Source organism: Botrytis fragariae, assembly GCF_013461495.1.
Source record: "Botrytis fragariae strain BVB16 chromosome Unknown tig00000001, whole genome shotgun sequence".
Taxonomy (NCBI): Eukaryota; Fungi; Ascomycota; class Leotiomycetes; order Helotiales; family Sclerotiniaceae; genus Botrytis; species Botrytis fragariae.
This window is the reverse complement of record NW_023500987.1, coordinates 3,540,870-3,561,278: the sequence shown is the minus strand read 5'-3', so window position 1 is coordinate 3,561,278 and position 20,409 is coordinate 3,540,870. Positions and strand designations below refer to the sequence as shown.

The window sequence follows — 20,409 nt, the reverse complement described above, 5'->3', positions numbered from 1 at the left end:
TGATCTCCTAATTTTGGTTCAGCTACATGTAACCATTTACCGGCGATTGCTAGCCCACTCATACCTGGAGATTCTTGTTCAAAAGCATGATGGCTTCATTGAGTTTCTCCTAGCAGTTGAATCAGTGTGATGCCCTGGTGGGTGTGCTTAAAATGCTTACTACGTTGGTGATGATTCGTGAGAGAAGCAAGTTTTGCTGGTGCTCGTGAGGATTTTCCTACATAATGTTCATTATCCTGTATAGAAGCTCAACATATTTAATCTTACCATAGTCTCTACCGTTGATGTGGTTTGGTTTATGAAATGTAATGTTTGACAAAGTCACTGTTTTGTTGGTGTTTATAGTAGATGTTGATACAAGTTTCATGCGTTGCCTGATTGGTCGGCTGTTGTGAAGCTCGAAGCGCAATCAACAAGGCGGAAGGAAGGCAGAGCAATTCAATTCAACTTCAATCAAACAATCATAAATCAACCACCGATCGTCATCAATCATGGCGCCAGCAACTCCAGAAGCTGAAGCTCATCAAGCACTCATCGAAAAGCTTGATGTCCACTCAGTAAGGAAACCCTTTCGAAATACACACTGGAGACCTAATCAGCGTCGTAATAAGAATATTAAGACCATTCTCGGCGACGCCGTTCGAAAGGAAGCATCACTCATGCCAACACAAGATAACAGCGGTGCTGCAACACCCTTTTCTGAAGATAATGCAACCTCAACTGATGGAGATATGACACCTGCCGCTACGAGCGCTCCTACACTTCAACCAAATCTCGCGCAAGCTTCCAAGAACTTATCGAAATTGGTATTGGAACGAAATATGAGGACGAGCGGCTTTTCTAATGCACCTACTGCAACATACACGAATATTGAATCGGCACCATCTCTGGCACATTCAAAACATTACTGCGATATCACAGGATTACCAGCTCCATATACGGATCCAAAGACGAGGCTACGATATCACAACAAAGAGGTGTTTGGGGTTGTTAGATCTTTAGGTCAGGGGGTTGCAGAGCAGTATCTAGAAGTACGAGGAGCCCATACTATCTTGAAGTGAAAAGCGATGATAGTGCATTGCGTTGGAGCATTTGGAAAAGATGTAATTCTCGGCCTGGGCTTTGCTCTACACACAGTTTACCATCTCCGAAGATTGGCAAGCGACGTGCGATGCGCAAAGGTTCAGAATGGTTACTTGGTTATATTGGTGTATATATACTGGCAGAAGGATCAAGGGGGCAAGGACAGACTTCTGGGTGGAAGATTTGTATGATTGAGAAGGATAGAATCAGCCTTTAAGGCGGTTGAAGAAGAAAGGGTCAAGAACGGTCGAAATCAGTACGAGGATATGTCTGACCGACAAAGTCAAGCTCATTCTACCCACCAATCATCTTTCAATGATTGGTTCAGGAATACGCTCCGGCTTAATCGCGATCATGAATATTATCTGCCTACTCGAGTAGAGATGACGTGGTACCGAGAACATATAGAGAATGAAACTCAGTCACCAGGACAGATTGTCCTGGTTCGTCGTGGCAATCATAATACTTTACCTCATGCAAGTGTGCAGTTGGATTGATACTTCAGATTCAGATGAAGAGAGACCTGAAAGGGTACATTTCCTTTGCATTTCCTTCCAAATCTTGTTGGTTGGCTTATTGACACATCTCAAGTTTTAGTCAATGTTACTATTTGACATATTGATTGTGGTTGTTTCAATATCTTCAATTCAAAGAATAGCTTTGGTAAAGAGTGTCAAGCAAGATGAGACTCGAGAAATCCGAGTAAAATTTATATTTAAGCTTTTGTGGTCTGCATATGACGCTAACTCATGTCATGGGCACGGACGCGTCTAAGCCGCGTTCTTTCAATGAACTCCAACAAAAGATCATTAAGGACAGCTTTACTTCTACTACCAACTGTTACATTACGAGTGTGTCTTGTAGGAACACTCAAATACTTACGCATTACTAATTTCCGGGCTCGGAGGATATTCAAAATGCCTACCATGTGGTTGTCAGATTCCCAAAGTACGTTCTTGACTTCAGCAGCCAGACGGTTCTGGACTATTTGCGCCGAGTTCAATCGATCCAGTTTCAGACATGCTATATGATTTAGTAGGGCTTATGCTAATGGACACTTCGTATAGAGATTGGGGTAGCCTTTTGTTCAGGTGGTAGGTGAAATTCTACGGTTTGTGCTTCAGATCTAGTATAGCTGATGAGGTCTCGAAAGGCGGGTTCTTCCTGATCGGAGGTGTTATGATGTTTTTTGATAGAGCTATGTATGTTTGAACTCTCCGTAAGATACCGAGGAAGGTGACACTAATAAACTTGTAGGCTCGCTATGGGAAATGTGCGTATTTTCTGGGCCTTGAAACGGGGCTTCCTAGCTTATAATATATCGATATAGATTCTCTTCTTGATCGGCTTAACTGTTATAATTGGACCACAAAAAACAATGGCGTTCTTTGCGCGGAGACAAAAGCTTAAGGGACCGGAGCCTTTTTCGCTGGACTTGCACTCATCCTCATGAGGTGGCCATTTACAGGATTTCTGGTGGAATTGTACGGCATATTCATCTTATTTGGTGACTTCCTAGGGACTATAGCTGGGTTCGCAAGGAACATACCGATTATTGGCCCATACATCGGAGCCATGGTTGATAGAAGCGGGGTTGCAATGAGGGGAGCAGAGTTGCCTGTTTGAAAAAGGGGATAGGCAGATACCCACGAAATCTTAACAAGAACTACGAAGGAACACGGAACATGTACATGATGTTATGGCACGAGATGAGCTGAGCTTGAATGATGCTATGTCCTAGTTTTTCACGACGATTTAGATTGTATATGAAAAAGGGGCACCAAACTGGCTCACATTTGGGCTTCCTTATGAAGTATACACTAGATGGCAAACAGTAAAGTAGAGCATATGCTCCTTTATAATTCGCTAATGAATGATGAGGAAATATTGAAGACCACCGGGCATTTGTGTTTGCACCATTCAAGTATTAAGACGTCGCCTTGGAAGTTAAGCTACTTTGCAACCTCACTCGCCAATATTCCCGAACCTCAAACTGCAATTTACATCCTCCAATCGAAACAATGTCTGCGAGAATGCTATCAAAAAGATGAGAACGCCATAGCCAATCAAATACATCAATCTACATAGCCACGCAGCATGAGTTCTGTTTCTTTGCTTGTGCTATTTTATGAATTAGTAAAAGCCCTTGTGAATTCCCATCGCAACCTAATAAACTCACTATAGAACATCTTGCTCTGTGCACTCAAGCCATCACTTTTTGCCACCAATGTATCAATCTTCTCGCCTCTCTCTAAAACACTCTCAATAGTTTTGTGCAACACAATTTTCGTCTCATCCAATTCCTTTTGGATCTTCATGATGCTATCTGCCTGTTGCGGGTCTTGGTATTTCACAATATAGTCGTTTAGTTCGGGGAATGAGAGGGTTGGGTTTGAATCGGCCCATTCTGATCGAGGGTGTGCATTTAGGAACTCATCGACGACTTTGGAGAGAAGTTGATGGGCAACGAGGGCTGGGTATTCGTGGTCGGAAATTATTATACCACAGACACCTTCGGAACGTCCATAGGCGTGGAATGTGTTACCTGATATTGTCAGATAGAGGGTCTTGTTGTGATTTGGAGGAGTTGAGATTTACTATCTTGTTCAATGTCTTGCCTTTGGCCAGGCTTTGTTCGTTCAGCGACTGTCTTACTGAAAACCGTCATGAATTCGCCGTAACTGTACATTAATCCTATTAACCAGTCTGGTCCCATGCAGAACGATAGTTATAATCTAACCTGTTTCTAGTAAATCGGCCATATGCGCTCAACTCTTTCACGCAGCAGAGCTCATGTGAGGGGGTCTCCGAGTTCTTGATTATCTGATAGCGGTCAGCCTGATGACATTATCACTGCGAGATCTGTGAACGAACTCCGATATAATGCAACTTCATTTTTGCGATTTGGGGTTGATTGTAAGAGTGATTGAGGTCTTGATAGCAAAGATAGGTGTAGGTTTGGAAGGATGTGGCTTTGCTTTGTTCTTGATGTTGAAACTCTGGGCTGTATCCTGTACAATCACATGGGGGTTACAGTATGACGACGGATTTTATTATGCCCGGTTAGCCCCACTGATTACTCCCCGCCGCGTGAATCAGCTAATAAATCAGCTTTATTTATATTTCATGATAGCCCAAACTGAAATCTTCATTGAACTTTACATTTCCAAGAAGTTGATAAAGATTGTGTGGAAATCATGTCTTCTTCGACGCTGGATTCAGCTGAAGTGCAATGGCAAGCCCAACTTGCTGCTATGAAAAACGCCTTGGCAGAGTTGAATTTGCCTCCGAGCTCGACAAATGGGGATACTAAATCATATGATATCGACGTTGATTTCGACGACGATGATGAATTTACTTCCGGAAATAGCGGTGATGATGTTTGGGACTTCATTAGTGACGAGGATGATGATTTGTCCAGCAGCGATGTCAACGATGATTTTCCTAGTCTTTCTGACTCCGCTGGTGCAGGCAACTATGGATCTCAATGGTTGAAGAGCAAATGTATGGAGATTGCTCAGAGGAAGCAGGGACTTTCAGGAAACGACCTCCAGGAACAAATCATGGCAATCTTAGGGTCTGACAGTGGAGAGGAAGAGCTTCAGTCTACTTTGATTGACATGATCGGCTTCGATGATATAGAATTTGCCATTGAAGTTATCTCCCACCGTAAGGATATTACCGCCGCTGCACGTTCTATTGGAACTCAAGATGATGGCATCTTTACTGGAAAATTACAGACCAGGAAGGAAAGGGAAGCAGCCTTAAGACAGAGAGATTATGAGCATAAACATGCCGCACTAGGACCGTCCATTAATCGCGACGAAGAAAAATACCCCCACGTGTACAAGTCGCATCATGCTGGTAATATCCTGGATTCGAGAGGAAAGAAGTATGCTTTACCGGTAGGTAGTGAGAGAACAGAACACGAGAGGTACTCAGAATATACTGTACCGGCTGGAAAGGTTGGAACTTTAGGTGCAGGTCGAAGATTAGTCGAGATTTCCGAGATGGATGGCCTTTGCAAGAGAACTTTCAAGGGTTACAAGTCTCTCAATCGAATGCAGAGTTTGGTCTATCCAATAGCATACAAGACCAGCGAAAATATGTTGATTTGTGCTCCCACTGGTGCTGGTAAAACTGATGCAGCAATGCTTACGATACTTCACGCCATTGGAGAAAATGTTTCACCACACCCATCAGAGAATCCCGAATCTTCAGACTTTGTGGTCAATTTCAATGACTTCAAGATTGTCTATGTCGCCCCAATGAAAGCCTTGGCAGCCGAAATCACACAAAAGCTAGGTAGTCGTCTAGCGTGGTTGGGTATACAAGTTCGCGAATTTACTGGTGATATGCATCTCACTAAGAAGGAAATTACCCAAACTCAAATTATCGTCACAACTCCTGAAAAATGGGACGTGGTTACTCGAAAAGGCACTGGAGATACTGAATTGGTTCAAAAGGTTCGACTTTTGATTATTGATGAAGTACATATGCTTCACGATGATCGAGGTTCTGTCCTGGAATCATTAGTTGCCCGTACTGAACGTCAAGTTGAGAGCACCCAATCTCTCATCCGTATTGTAGGACTGTCTGCTACCCTTCCGAACTATATCGATGTGGCCGACTTCCTCAAAGTCAACCGTTACGCAGGTCTATTTTACTTCGACGCTAGCTTCAGACCTGTACCTCTCGAACAGCACTTCATCGGAGTCAAAGGGAAAGCTGGAACCAGACAATCACGAGAGAATATTGATACAACTGCATTCGAAAAAGTCCGAGAGATGCTGGAACTTGATCACCAAGTCATGGTCTTTGTTCATTCCAGGAAGGACACTTTTAACACTGCTAAGATGTTGTATGAAAAGGCTATAGAGCAAGTTTGTGTAGATCTATTCGATCCCACTAATCATCCTCAATATGAAGCAGCTGTGAAGGATATGAAGAGCTCACGAGGGCGTGAACTTCGGGAGTTGGTACCAAAGGGTATTGGTATTCATCATGCAGGTATGGCTCGTTCAGACAGAAACCTAATGGAGAGATTATTTGGAAGTGGTGTTCTCAAAGTTCTTGTCTGTACAGCTACCTTGGCATGGGGTGTTAACTTGCCTGCCGCAGCAGTAGTAATCAAAGGTACACAAGTTTACAGTGCTCAAGAAGGTAAATTTATCGACCTGGGAATTTTGGACGTTCTTCAAATTTTCGGTCGTGCAGGTAGACCACAATTTCAGGATACTGGTATTGGTATGATTTGTACGACAGCGGATAAGCTTGATCATTATCTCCAGGCCGTCACATCTCAAGTCCCCATCGAGTCTCGATTCTCGAAACATCTCGTGGATAATCTTAACGCTGAAATCGGTTTGGGGACAGTCACATCGATTCCTGAAGCTGTCGCATGGCTTGGGTATTCTTATTTATTCGTTCGAATGAAGAGAGATCCTTTGACTTATGGCATCGATTGGGCTGAAGCTCGCGATGATCCAAATTTGGTACAGCGTCGAAGACAACTATGCATTCAAGCAGCAAAGACACTTCAGCAAAGCCAAATGATTATCTTCAATGAAACGACCGAGGAGCTCAGAAGTAAGGATGTTGGACGTATTGCCAGTCAATTTTATGTCCTCCATACTAGTATTCAGATATTCAACACCATGATGCAACCTCAATCTTCCGAGGCTGATGTTCTCACGATGATTGCTATGAGTGGAGAGTTTGATCAAATTCAATCAAGAGACAGCGAGTCAAAGGAGCTTACCAGCTTGAGAGAAGACTTCTCTCCTTGTCAGGTGAAAGGTGGAACTGATTCCTCACACGCCAAGACGAATATTCTTTTACAATCTTACATATCTCGAGCCAAACTTGAGGACTTTGCTCTAGCCAACGATACAAACTATGTTGCTCAGCAATCGGCCAGAATTTGCCGTGCATTATTCATGATTGCTTTGAATCGTCGTTGGGGCCACCAATGTCTTGTGCTTCTCTCACTATGCAAGTCGATTGAGAAGAGAATTTGGCCATTCCAACATCCTCTTCATCAATTTGAGTTAGCCCAGCCAATTCTTAAACAGCTTGATGATAAAGAAAATCTTTCCATCGAAACTCTAAAAGAGATGGATGCAGCTGAGATTGGTGCCATGGTACACAATCCTGGTGCTGGAAGGACAATCTCAAGGATTCTTGATAATTTTCCTACACTCAGCGTGGAAGCCGAAATTGCTCCATTAAATAGAGATGTATTGAGAATTCGTCTCTACCTCACGCCGGAGTTCAAATGGAACGATCGTCATAATGGTACATCAGAAAGTTACTGGATCTGGGTTGAAAACTCGGAAACTTCTGAAATATACCATCATGAATTCTTCATTCTGAACAGAAAGAAGTTATACGACGACCATGAACTCAGCTTCACTATTCCACTATCGGATCCGCTCCCTACGCAGATCTATGTAAGAGCAGTTTCTGATAGATGGTTGGGCGCCGAAACGGTGTATCCAATTTCTTTCCAACATTTAATCAGACCGGACACTGAAAGTGTGTATACTGATCTTTTGAATCTTCAACCTCTACCAATTACTGCCCTGAAGAACCCGGCCCTGGAAGAGATTTATGGCAAACGCTTTCAATTTTTCAATCCTATGCAAACTCAGATCTTTCACACTTTGTATCATACACCAGCAAATGTTCTTCTTGGGTCACCAACCGGATCTGGGAAGACTATTGCTTGTGAGTTGGCTATGTGGTGGGCATTCCGAGAGAAGCCTGGCTCTAAGGTTGTCTATATCGCTCCCATGAAAGCACTTGTTCGTGAGCGAGTCAAAGATTGGGGAGCTAGATTGACTAGACAAATGGGCTTGAAATTGGTTGAGTTGACAGGTGACAATACACCTGATACACGAACTATTCGAGATGCGGACATCATTATTACTACTCCAGAAAAATGGGATGGTATCAGTCGTTCGTGGACTACGAGAGGTTATGTTCGACAAGTTAGCTTGGTTATTATTGATGAAATCCATTTGCTCGGTGGAGATCGTGGTCCTATTCTGGAGATCATTGTTTCTCGTATGAATTACATTGCAACTCAGACCAATAACTCAGTCAGACTTATGGGTATGTCGACTGCGTGCGCCAATGCTATGGATTTAGGAAATTGGCTTGGTGTTAAGGAAGGATTATTTAACTTCAGGCATTCCGTTAGACCTGTTCCATTGGAAATTTTTATCGATGGTTTCCCAGAGGTCCGAGGCTTCTGCCCTCTGATGCAATCTATGAATAGACCGACTTTCTTGGCCATTAAAACACACAGTCCAGAAAAACCGGTCATCGTTTTTGTTGCTTCTCGTAGACAAACACGTTTGACAGCCAAGGACTTGATTAACTTCTGTGGTATGGAGGATAATCCTCGTCGATTTGTCAAGATGTCTGAGGAAGATCTCCAACTGAACCTTGCCCGAGTCAAGGATGACGCTTTGAAGGAAGCCCTGAGTTTTGGTATCGGTTTGCATCATGCTGGTTTGATTGAATCTGATCGTTCACTAGCCGAAGAGCTCTTTGCCAACAACAAAATTCAGATTCTCGTTGCAACATCCACTCTAGCTTGGGGTGTCAATCTTCCAGCTCATTTAGTCGTTGTAAAGGGTACTCAGTTCTTCGACGCTAAGACTGAAGGATACAAAGATATGGACTTGACAGATGTTCTACAAATGTTAGGTCGTGCTGGACGTCCTCAGTTCGATACTTCAGGAATTGCTCGTATCTTCACTCAAGATTCAAAGAAAGCATTTTACAAACATTTCCTACATACAGGTTTCCCAGTAGAATCCTCACTTCACAATGTCCTAGATAACCATCTTGGCGCTGAAGTATCCGCTGAAACCATCACTACCAAACAAGATGCTTTAGATTATCTAACCTGGACATTCTTCTTCCGACGTCTCCATAAAAACCCTTCATACTATGGCCTTGAAATCTCGGCCGAAGAACACAATACCATTGCTGCTCAACAAATGGCCAATGATTACATGATCTCAATGGTAGATAAGTCATTGGACGAGCTCGCCGAATCCAAATGTCTGGAAATCTACCCCAATGGCAACATCGATTCTACCCCTCTCGGAAAAATCATGTCCTACTACTATCTCTCTCACAAAACCATTCGTCACCTAGTTAAACATGCTAAACCAAATGCTTCATTCCGCGATGTACTTTCTTGGATGTCTTCCGCAACTGAATACGACGAGCTCCCCGTTCGCCATAACGAAGATCTCATTAACATCGAACTTTCCAAGAACCTACCTCTCCCAGCAGACGCAGCACATTTCAATGGCCTTCCAATGTGGGATCCTCACGTGAAAGCATTTTTGCTGCTTCAGGCCCACATGAGCAGGATTGACCTTCCCATCTCTGATTATGTGGGTGATCAAACTAGTGTCCTCGACCAAGCTATCCGTATTATTCAAGCTTCCATCGATGTTCTTACGGAATTGGGATATCTATCAAGTGTTGTGCAAATGATCACTTTACTTCAATGTATCAAATCAGCTCGTTGGCCCGAAGACCACGCTTTGTCTATCTTCCCTGGTGTAGCTCCCGATTTCAAACCATCCAAGGACAACGACATTCCCACATCACTTCAACAATTCTCAGCCTTACCTCAGAACGCGTATCAATCTCTTAAAAACAAACTACAACTTCCAAGTAGAAATATGCAGGCTTTCGATAAAGCAGCAAATATGATACCAAACTTGAAAATTGAAGTACAAAATGTTACGGCGTTGAAGATGGACGTTGTGATCAAGAGACTCAATGGATTGGTGGATAAGGAGGGTAAAATGTATGCGCCTCGATTCCCCAAAAGTCAAAGTGAGGGCTGGTTTGTTGTGCTTTGTAGCAAAGGAAGTGATGAGGTGGCTGCTATTAAGAGATTGGGTTGGAGTGCCCCTAAGACCAACTTGAAGGGTAAAGGTGCTCAGGGTGGAAATGTTGGCAACGGAGATGAGGGAAGACAAAACACCAGTGTGATAGGCGTAGGAGTCAAACCTCAAGCAAAAGCAACACTTAAATTTCCTGGAACGGAAGAAGGAGAGGAGGGAAATATCATGGATGGAAGAGTATTCGATGTTTGGGTTGTCAGCGATGGGTACAGAGGGTTGATTTATAAGGTCGAGGGTGTAGAGGTACCAGATGTCATGAAGGTTAGGGTTGAGGATGAGGGAAAGGGAAAAGATGGGAAGGGGAAGGGAAAATGAGGAGGGTGATGGTAGTCGGTTTGAGGAGATGGGAAAGGAATGGGGATGATAGAGGATGATGAATTTAATAGATGCATACATGAGTATGAATACACGAACGCGTTCACGAATATGCAGAATGAAATACAAAATCATGATACACCTACAATTCAAGGAAAGTTTTAGATCAGAATGCCTCTTCATAAATGTTGATTGTGGGGTCTTGATTGGCCATGGGATGGGCCAGCCAAACTAGGTATGAAGTTCACATTGTTTCCCATAAACACCTTTTACCTCTACCATTTCATGGTCAATTCCGACATTTCGGCGGAAGACTTATATGTAATGAGAATACACGATGGCAACAGTTGGATTTTGCAAACAAGAAAATGGATGAAATTATCCGAACCCTTGTGTAGATAGATCAGATAAATGCGGCACAGTATGCAGGTAAGGTCAACTGTTTGAGATTTAAAAGAGTTGGAATGCCTTTACCCCTCTTCAATTAACCATTTTAAAATATATAAATAACTAAAATTACCGCCTCATGTTTTCATTCTTAACTTTTTCAAGTGTTTCAAGTTGTATGGAATAGCATTGGCCTTTGAAAAATTCTCAAGTCCATGTTCAATTCCCAGAAGAGAATATGGGTACCTTCTTAGCCGGTCTCATTTCTCCCGAATTGACATTCAAGGAATGGAGTTTTGCTGTGCTAGTAATATGTATTTTCGTACGTATACATAAAAACTCCTGATATCATGCCGCGTACTCACAATCCCCAGTACATCATCTCCCACACACTCGCCACCATCTACCTGCACCCCCTCTCCTCCTTCCCCGGTCCCACCCCCTGGATTTCCACCCGCATCCCCTACATCACTTCACTCTGGCGCGGACATCTCGCCCAAGACGTGTACGCTCTCCACCACAAATACGGAAACATCGTGCGTATAGCCCCCGACGAACTCTCCATCGCAAACCCGCGCGCGTGGCACGATATCTATTCTAATCAGCGTTCCCGAAAAGTACCCTCTGGCATGGTGCTAAATCTGGGAAACCAGTATCTGTACTTAATGCGCTGGAGCCCGCGACGCACAGGAGGTTTCGCAGGGCGATGGAGCGGGCGTTTACGGAAAGGGCGGTGGGGAGTCAGGAGAGATTGATTAGGACGTGTGTTGATTTTCTGATCACGCGTTTACAAGATCTCGTAGAGGAGAATGCGGATACAGCCGAGAGAGTGGTTGTGGATATAGTTCGCTGGTATGGATTCTTCACTTTTGATCTCATTGGGGATTTGGGATTCGGAGAATCCTTTGAGTGTTTGGAGAGCGAGGAATATCATCCTTGGGTCTCGATGATCTTTAATTCTCTGCGCGCAGCGACGTATCGAGCTTCGCTGGGTTATTATCCGGGATTGAGTTGGATGCTTGCGTATTTTGTACCGAGGTGTGTGGTCAGGAAACAGATGGAACATTGGCACTTGGCTGTTGAGAAAATAAACCGAAGACTGGAGAGAAAAACACCGAGACCGGATATCATCTCCCTGATTAAACGCGATGAGGAGGGGAAAGAAGGGTTGTCGATTCAGGAGTTGCAAGCGACAGCTAGCGTTATCATTGTTGCCGGAAGCGAAACGACAGTTAGTGTTCTGAGCGTTATTACGAATTATCTCGTGAACAATCCTCTGGAACTCGCTTTCCTCACCTCGGAAATCCGAGAGAAATTCGAGAAAGAGGAGGAAATATCAATTGCTACGCTTAAAGAAACCTCCTATCTAAATGCGGTCATTCAAGAAAGCTTCAGACTCTGCAATCCCACGTAAGAAACCCCTTCTCTTACTTACTCTATCCCAAATCTAACAAACAATTCACAGTCCAGTCGGTCTCCCGCGCGTCGTACCTCCAGGCGGCGCCCGAGTATGCGGATACGATCTCCCAGAAAATATATTTGTCAACGTGCATCCCCTATCCATCTCCTTATCATCCGAATATTTCCACAAACCGTCTGAATTTCACCCCGAGAGATGGCTCGCAGCAAACGATTCTTCGTCTCCTTTTTATAACGACAATCGCAATGCAGTACAAGTTTTTGGCGTGGGTCCTCGCTCTTGTATTGGGAGACCTCTGGCGATGGCGGAATTACAACTTGTGCTTGCGAGAATGGTGTGGAGGTTTGAGTTGGAGAAGGCAGATAGTGAGGCTGGGAATCTGAAATGGGAGGAGCAGAGAGTTTTCACGGTTGTAGAACGGAAACCCTTTGAAGTGAGGTTAAGAACACGTTCGGCACTACCATAGTCTGAGATGAGTACATTATTGAAAGCATACCGCCAAGTAAATCCATAGAAAGCCTTTTGAAACTGCCCTTCTGAATGGATAGTGTATCTCTGCAGTGATACTATCACCAATACCAACACCATGACAAATCAATGATCTCATGAAACACCATGTATAGGAAAATCTCAAAATCTAACAGAAAAGAATTACAATATGCTATCATCATAAACTAACTAACAACCATCTAGCCCACGACCGAATGATCGATCCATCTACCATCTAATCTAAGTGTGACGGTCCATCCATTTTTTCATCTATCATTCCAGCAGATGCATGCGTTCTTATAAACATACTCCGACGCCCGCAAAACAAAGCAAAGCCTTTGATCAATACCCACCCATCAACTCATCATCATTTTCCCTTCAAATGATCTAATCCTCAACTCGATTCATTTAATGAGTTCCATTAACACCGTTTGTCTCTGCCTCCACCTCATCCCCACTAGGTTCCTCATAACCATCTTGGTATTTATCCCAATTAGCCAACACATTACCAATCTTTGGACTATTAGTCAAACGATAAACATCCTCGAAATATTCCTTAGTCAATTCGAAAGGTCTAGCTGTAACGTTAGGAATGTATTTTCCAATCAATTTGCTAGGATCGATAGTTGTCTTGTTAATCTTCTTGAGCAAGAAACTTCTGAATGGCTTGACTCCACTTCTCAAGAATGTGGAGTGGAAAGGTACGTCAATACCCTTGAGAGGGATGGTAGCGAAACCTCTTTGGAGATCAAGGGGTTTGGGCTTGGCTTCGGTTTGTTTAGCACATTCGCGGATGATTTCGACAAGATGTGCTTTGACATCATCGAGACTCAAGGTCTGCATGAGCTCTTGAATGTCAATTTTTTGAGCTTTGAGATAGTTGGTCACACCAGTGAGAGTGTCAAGAGCTCTGAGATCACCAGCACAAACGTATTGCATGTTGGCAATGTTGTAGTTGACGATTTCCAATAACCAACTGGTTTCTTCAGCAATGTTTGCAACAACATATTGAAGGGCTTCTTCGTTGAAGGTCTTGGAAATTCTGCTAGGGTTGACAGCACACATAGAGTAGTTGGATCTCCCAGAGGCATCACGTTCGACAGCGACTTGCATAGTCAAACCTCGGTAGAAGACGACAGAAACCAAACTCTCAATTGGCATGACATCTGCCAAAGCAGCAAGGGCAGAATATTCTCCGAGGGAGTGACCAGCGAAACTGCTATCACGTTGAACAAGACCCTTGGAGCGCATGTCTTCGAAACTTGCCTTCTCCATCAATGTCAAGGCGGGTTGTGTGAATTGAGTGGCGGAGAGAAGACCAGTTGGTGATCTGTAGGTGTAGGATGTAGTACGTTCGTCAACTTCCTTGAACATCTTCTCAGATTTGATGGAACCATCGGCACCGACAGTTTCGAAAGTCATAGACATATAGTTTTGACGAATTGCCTTACCACGAGGACCACCAAAGTGAATAGTGAGTTCCTTGGGGTTGTTCTTGACAATGTTGGTGATGGCGAAACCTGATGTATTGTTAGAAATGATGTCATAAAAAGAGACTTGAGTGACTTACCATAGTTGTCCATGAAATGCTTGTCGGCACGATCCCATACTTCCTTGGCAACAGGACTGCTAGCATACAACTCCATACCCATACCTTGTTCTTGAGAACCTTGACCAGTGAACACATAGGCTGAGACTGGTTGTTCGACTTCGGCCTCACCAAGTAAGACCTTATCTTCAGTCTCCTTGTTGCTAGCCTCAACCTTGATGATCTTACGACCAGCAACCATACCGACATGTTGCAACTTGACTTCAATATCATCGTTTGGAAGAACCATACCTGTCAGTTGAGCATGGAAACTGCGAACACGACCAACGTGGTTCTCTGCAGCCCAGGTCTCGACTAAGCTGCGAACAGCTGCACTTGAGTACATACCATGGGTGATAGTACCAGGCAGGTTTGCGTAGCTAGAAAAGACACGAGAAACGTGGATAGGGTTATAATCACCCGAAACACGAGCATAGGTTTCGTTGGATGTTGGTGCTCTGAGAGAGAGAGGAGTCTTTCCATTGAGAGGGATGGGGTTCTCGAAGTTAATTGGCTGTTCAATTGAAGATCCATGACGCTCAAGGTAATCAATGACTGGGTTACCATGAGACACGCCAGCTTCGTACTCGACGCTCGCAACTTGGATGATCTCCTTGGTTGGAAGCTCCAACAAAACTTGACCCCTAGTCTCAACACTTGAGAAAACGGTCTTGTTCTTGAAGCGGACAAGACTCTCGAGACGGAAAGTCAAGGTTTGACCAAGTAACTCGTGATCTGGCTCATCCAAGTTGAACCATTCCTTAGATCTGAGGACAGCAACGTCCTTCGAGGTAGCAAGATGGATTTGCATGGGTGTCTCAGTCTTGCGCTGGAAGGTGTTCTCAAAATCGGTGTATGCACCTCTGTACAAGAATTGTGAAGTAACCTCCATTACTGGTTTGCCTTCTCTGGTAATAGTACCGCACACCTCGACCATCTTACCAGAGTCTTGGTTAAGAACAGCATTGATCTGGGCTGTAGTTTCGACTTCGTCACCCTTCTTCAATGGCTCAGCTCCAGGGATCATGCGGAACCCGTTAGAAAGATGCACGAGTTTGAGAAGATCACCATCGATTGTTCTAGGGAAGATTGGCTTGGTGATGGCCTTCCATCCAACAACGATAGCAAAGTCCATAGGAGCGAAAACCTCCTTACCAGGTCGGTCAACGAAAGCTTCTCCAGTATTTCCAACAGCGTGAACAAAGTCGTTGATAGCTTCACTGGTGATGGTAGCCTTACCACCATTGAAGATGCCAGTGACGGAAGCGTCGAGGTCGAGAGTCTCACCACCGAACCAGGCTCGCCAGTAGAATTCCTTGATACGGTCATTTCTATCATCCATGACTTCGCGAATTGGAGCATAACCAGCCTCGGGGTGGTATGTGAACTTCAATGGAAGAGATACTGGCTTGCCGACAGCAGTTGTGTCCTTGATCATGTTGACCAAGATCTCGTTCTTGCCAACCAGTTTCACGTCAATGACTGTAACGTAGTGATTTGGTCTAGGTTGCTCCTTGACGGTGATTACGGTCTTTGAAGGATCGTTAGGATAAGCGATCTCAACAAAAAGACCCTTGACAGGAGAGAAGATTCGTTTCATTGGGTTTGTTTGGAATTTTTGTCCTTGAACAAATACCTCTGAAGTGAAGAGAGCATGTCGCCAAGATCTCTTACGGCCTGCAAGCAATGAGAGCCAAGCCTCGAGAGATGGTAGAACGGCAGTGGGAGAGTATGACAATCGGTAAGTGGTCTTGTCAGCATCTTCCGAAATTGTGAGACCTTCAACGTCGACCTCCTCCTCAGTTTCAATGAGCTTGCCACCAAAGTATTCAAGCACTGGGATAGAGGATTCATCTCCACCGTAGATATCTTGGGTCAAAAACTTAATGTGTGCGTTGTGAACACCGTCGAGAATTTCCTTGATTGGCTCATCGACAACCTTTGAGTATTTGACAGCCATTGGACCTTGCAAGATACAGGTTCTGCCTACATCTTGACCGATGACAGCCTCGAGATCTTCAGATTGCCAAAGAGAATCTTTCTTGAAGAAGAACTCAAAGTTCTCGTCAAGAGATGGCACGAAAGTAGTTGGCTTTTGACCTCTACGCTGGCAAAGCATAAGGAAGTGCTGAACATCTTGAGCGTTGATGAGCTGTTTCTCCGATTCTGGATAAGCGGCTAGGATCTTTTCCACAGCTGGGTAAGGATCTTCCAAATCTGCGTAAGATTGGAGTTTGGATGGCTGTCCTGAACCAGTTGTGAAACGCTCCTCAACACGGCGAATGAAGTCACCAGTGAGCTTAATGTATGATTTGTCGATCCAGCGGGACTCGTGCTTGACATACATCAAATCTACCATTCTGCGAACAACTTCACCATATGTCATGTCTTCAAGATCGACTGTTTCCCCAGCTTTGTTTCGTCCAAACCAAACCTTTTGGAAATCGTCATTCAGCTTCTTGATGATGTAATCACGGTTTTTCTTCAACTCAGGTACTCGCTTTTCCTTTGGTAAACTGAAGATCTTGGCATCCATCTCAGCCCAGAATTTAACACCACGAGTTGCCAATTTGTGAATTGGCTCACCCATTTCAGATCGAACAGTAATAACACCACCCGCAGGGCCCTTGTAGGTCTTCTCCCATGCGGCATCATCAAGACCTTCAGCTTCAGTGATGGCTTTCTTGGCATTTTTGCTGGTATATGCTTCCTTGGCTGTCATTACACGACTACCAAAGAGGCATCCATCGAATGGCATTGGGGGGTAGCCATAATTCTTTGACCATGCACCGGTGAGATAAGGATAAGTGTCTTCTGCGCCACCGAAACCACTGCCTGCGACCAAGAGAACGTTCTCCTGTCTTCTGATGCGCGAGTACATTGAGAGAATTGGTTGATGGAAATCCTCAAAGGAGTGATGTCCGCCTCCACGTCCTCCAGTCCATTGAAGAATGACTGGGAAAGTTGGGTTGGCCTTTGCAATGTTGATAACAGCTTGAATGGCGTCCATGGATCCTGGCTTGAATGCGATATGTTTTAAGCCAAGAGTTTCAATATATTCTTGTGCCACCTCGATGGAAGGTACACCAGCACCAATTGTGAGACCTTCGATTGGTACACCTTCTGCACGTAATTGCCCGAGGAGTGGAATTTGCCATTGCATAGCCCGTGGGTTGACGTAGATAAGGTTGACAGTAATACCACGACCAGCTGGAATGGCATTCTCAATCTTTCTCAACGCTTCGGTCATAGTTTTGGCATTGTAGTATCCACCTCCAGCCAACTCAATTTGATAACCGGCGTTCATGGTCGCAGCAACGAAATCCCAAGGAACAGTACATGGTGTCATACCAGCAACCATGACAGGGGGAACTCCCAAGATTCGACTCATCTTTGTGTCCACAAATGTCTGACCGGCAGAGGTCTTGACCAATTTGGGACCATGCTCCTTTACCCAATCAACTGCATATTTGACGGCGTGTTCCTCATCACGATCGAAAAGCTCGGGCTTGTAGCCGACCTCTGGAACGGTACCACTGACTGTGCCAGCTAGGATAACACGAACGCCGGTTCCATCCTTGTTGCGGCTGGTCAAAACGCCGAGACCAGATACACCACCAGGGCCGAAATCAAGAACGTGAGTTGCATTTGGGAAAACTGTAGCCTTTTCCCACTCAACAGTATCGTGGGTAATCAAACGCACCAAAGTTGGCACAATATTGCCCTGAATATCATCCCGGATGTCCTTTCCAGTATTAGTGTCGTAGACAGGAATGCCCAATGCTTTGCTATCAATCTTGACGTCCTTTAGATCTTCGTTGATATGGTTTGTAGCTTCAGCAAGATATTTGCTGTGAAAAGGTGATGTGATTGGCAAGAATCTGTTTACAAATCTAACTTTGCGCTCTGTGAACGGAATTTTGGTCTGGTCGAGACCAGTTGGAGCCTTGACTTTACGTAATTGAAGGTTAAGACCATACAGAGAAATTGGAGGTCCTGAAACAACCATGTTTCTAGCACTGTTGATCAGAGAAATGGCGATTTGTCTATCTTCTGGAAGATATTTGTTGGTTGCGTCGATATGTTCCTGAACTTGAGCTTGCGATAAATCACGGATGCTCAACATAGGGGTGGGTGTTCCTTCGCCATTATCTACGGAGTCCTGGAGAATATTGGGTGCGAGAGAAGTTCTTGGGAATGTCTGCTGACTGCGGGATCCAATCCAGAACAAGATTGTAAGAGCTGAAACTGCGACCTTGTCGAATGATTCCCACGAGTCTGCAGCAGACGTAGCAGCAGCCAAAACAACACCTTGAGAGTGACCAGTTGTTCCACTAATCCTGTCTCTGAATTGGCCAGGAGTAAGTCCCAAAACTCTGCAGGTCACAGCATAATGACAGAGCTGTACCAAACCAATCAGTGGGAAACTGACTGGTGCAGAAACCAAATAATCAAGATCTGGAGTGGACTCAGGATCATGAAGCCAAGACATAATGTCCAAACCCTTTGGATATAATTTCTCGGCTCTGGGATCCTTCGATAGACTCTGCAGCAGTTCTGCAGATTCGGTGATTAAATCCTCTACAAAGACTGCATATGTGCTATACAGTTCCCGAAGCTCATCAAAGTATTCTTCGATATTTCCTTGTCCACCAAAAACATTATAAATCTTGGCTTCGTCGTCGCTAGCTGCTCTAAACAATGCTGATTCGTGAGGGCGAATTGGCCTATTGCTAGCTGCACGCGCAGCATAGTAGGATTCGACTACCTTGAGTTTCTTTGCATCAATTCCAGGAAGAGTGGCAACCAAAGCGTGAGCCTCATTGCCTCTCAAGAAACCACGTTCGAATTCGTTCAGAACGAGTTTCAAAACCTCTTCATATGATCCTTGCGCATCGTCTTCTCCCTCATCAACTTCTTGTGCTACAAACCCCAAATATCGGGCAACAAGCTCGGCCACAGACGAAGGCTCGTCATCTTGTGCGAGTTCGTCCGTTGGCTCGGGAAGGGAAGCCAGAAAACGGTCTTTGATCTGAGAAGCTTGGAAATGAATATTTGTGGGTATCAAAAATGAATGCTCTAATGAGCCATGTGAGAGAACGAGTGGTCGCAGAGATGATGAGGATCGTGGTGTTGAGACGCCCGTTTGAGGGCCGGTGGCAGTACCGTACATGATGGCGAGTGGTAGATTGTGCGTTGTATGTGTAGAAGTGGTGAATTTGTCTTTAACTAGTTTTGCAGAGATCAATAAAAGGTACTCGGTCAAAAGGTGTCGTTCAACACTAAACGATGGATTATTGGATTGTACTCACATTTTTTCACAGGACTCCAGAAACTCAATCAAGAGCAGGAGAAAAGGGATTTGATGTGGTGTAGTGTAAAAAGTTACAGACGGTCTTTTGTTCTAACAAGGATACAATCGCTCCACCAAGATGCAAAAAAATGTAGGTATGAGACAGAGGGAGAGAGAGAGAGGATTTATTAATTGAAGATGTGAGATATGAAGCGATGAACAGAAGTGTGAAGATTTTCAGCAGAAGATAGCAATCTGCGTTAGGTTCTGCCTTTCTTAGATATGATTTTGGAAAAAGAAAGTTCAGGATCAAGTTCAGGATCAAGTTCAAGTCTCCCTTCTTTGCGGCCAAAGGTAGGGTAGGTAGGTAGCACTAAGATGGAAGCTTTTCTAACAATTCTCCAATAATTCTCATATAATTCTAACATTTCTACCAAATCTGCCAAAGCTTCGCCCTCAACGTAACGCCAAAAAATCATTCACCGGTACAGGGGAAGAGACCCAATTTAGTTAGAGATTTGTTGGGGCACCAAGCTCAAGGAGGGGGTTGAAAATGCATTCACCCACTACCACTTTATACTTTTACTGGGTCGTGACTGGGTCATCAAGGGACCCTGTCAAATAAAGTCGTCAGATAGTCAGCCTTGAGCGGTCTTGGTATTTGTTATCTATCTCGCATGAACGTCACTTGTCACACAACCTCGAGGGCATTGGAATTTGGAATTTGGAATTTGGAATTTGGAATTTGGAATTTGGCACTTGGTTCGAGTGGAAGAGCAAAGAGTCATCTGACTTGGGGACATGGGATCGTCCAGAGTAGACGGAAAGGAGAATGAAGATGGAGTTTCAAACATTTCACATTGCACATTGCATTACACCTTACACCTTACACCTT

At 44.3% G+C, this 20,409-nt stretch overlaps 6 protein-coding genes across 6 annotated transcripts; 4 read left to right on the top strand and 2 right to left on the bottom strand.

Moving 5' to 3' along the window:
• Positions 1-491: 491 nt before the first annotated feature.
• Bfra_001082 (putative chromatin-remodeling complex subunit ies6 protein) lies at positions 492-1,061 on the top strand (the record flags this gene model as incomplete). The annotated part of the gene is made up of 1 exon (XM_037331522.1): positions 492-1,061. The coding sequence occupies one exon, from the start codon at positions 492-494 to the stop codon at positions 1,059-1,061; it is 570 nt and encodes a 189-aa protein (XP_037197855.1).
• Positions 1,062-2,000: 939 nt separating this feature from the next.
• Positions 2,001-2,536, top strand: Bfra_001081 (putative vesicle transport protein; the record flags this gene model as incomplete). The annotated part of the gene is made up of 4 exons (XM_037331521.1): positions 2,001-2,094; positions 2,219-2,285; positions 2,341-2,356; positions 2,414-2,536. The coding sequence occupies 4 exons, from the start codon at positions 2,001-2,003 to the stop codon at positions 2,534-2,536; spliced, it is 300 nt and encodes a 99-aa protein (XP_037197854.1).
• Positions 2,537-3,163: 627 nt separating this feature from the next.
• On the bottom strand, positions 3,164-4,022 carry Bfra_001080 (putative snare ykt6 protein; the record flags this gene model as incomplete). Its single annotated transcript, XM_037331520.1, has 5 exons — positions 3,958-4,022; positions 3,824-3,906; positions 3,682-3,764; positions 3,263-3,628; positions 3,164-3,204 (listed from the first exon to the last, which is right to left on the bottom strand). The coding sequence occupies exons 1-5, from the start codon at positions 3,976-3,978 to the stop codon at positions 3,164-3,166; spliced, it is 594 nt and encodes a 197-aa protein (XP_037197853.1). The 5' UTR covers positions 3,979-4,022.
• A 258-nt stretch (positions 4,023-4,280) lies between these two features.
• Positions 4,281-10,337, top strand: Bfra_001079 (putative activating signal cointegrator 1 complex subunit 3 protein; the record flags this gene model as incomplete). Its single annotated transcript, XM_037331519.1, has 1 exon — positions 4,281-10,337. One exon carries the CDS (start codon positions 4,281-4,283, stop codon positions 10,335-10,337), a length of 6,057 nt encoding a protein of 2,018 aa, XP_037197852.1.
• Positions 10,338-10,962: 625 nt separating this feature from the next.
• Bfra_001078 (putative cytochrome p450 monooxygenase protein) lies at positions 10,963-12,610 on the top strand (the record flags this gene model as incomplete). Its single annotated transcript, XM_037331518.1, has 4 exons — positions 10,963-11,046; positions 11,099-11,304; positions 11,343-12,134; positions 12,190-12,610. 4 exons carry the CDS (start codon positions 10,963-10,965, stop codon positions 12,608-12,610), a joined length of 1,503 nt encoding a protein of 500 aa, XP_037197851.1.
• Positions 12,611-13,041: 431 nt separating this feature from the next.
• Bfra_001077 (putative fatty acid synthase beta subunit dehydratase protein) lies at positions 13,042-19,394 on the bottom strand (the record flags this gene model as incomplete). The annotated part of the gene is made up of 2 exons (XM_037331517.1): positions 13,042-14,153; positions 14,204-19,394. The coding sequence occupies 2 exons, from the start codon at positions 19,392-19,394 to the stop codon at positions 13,042-13,044; spliced, it is 6,303 nt and encodes a 2,100-aa protein (XP_037197850.1).
• Between the last annotated feature and the right edge of the window lie 1,015 nt (positions 19,395-20,409).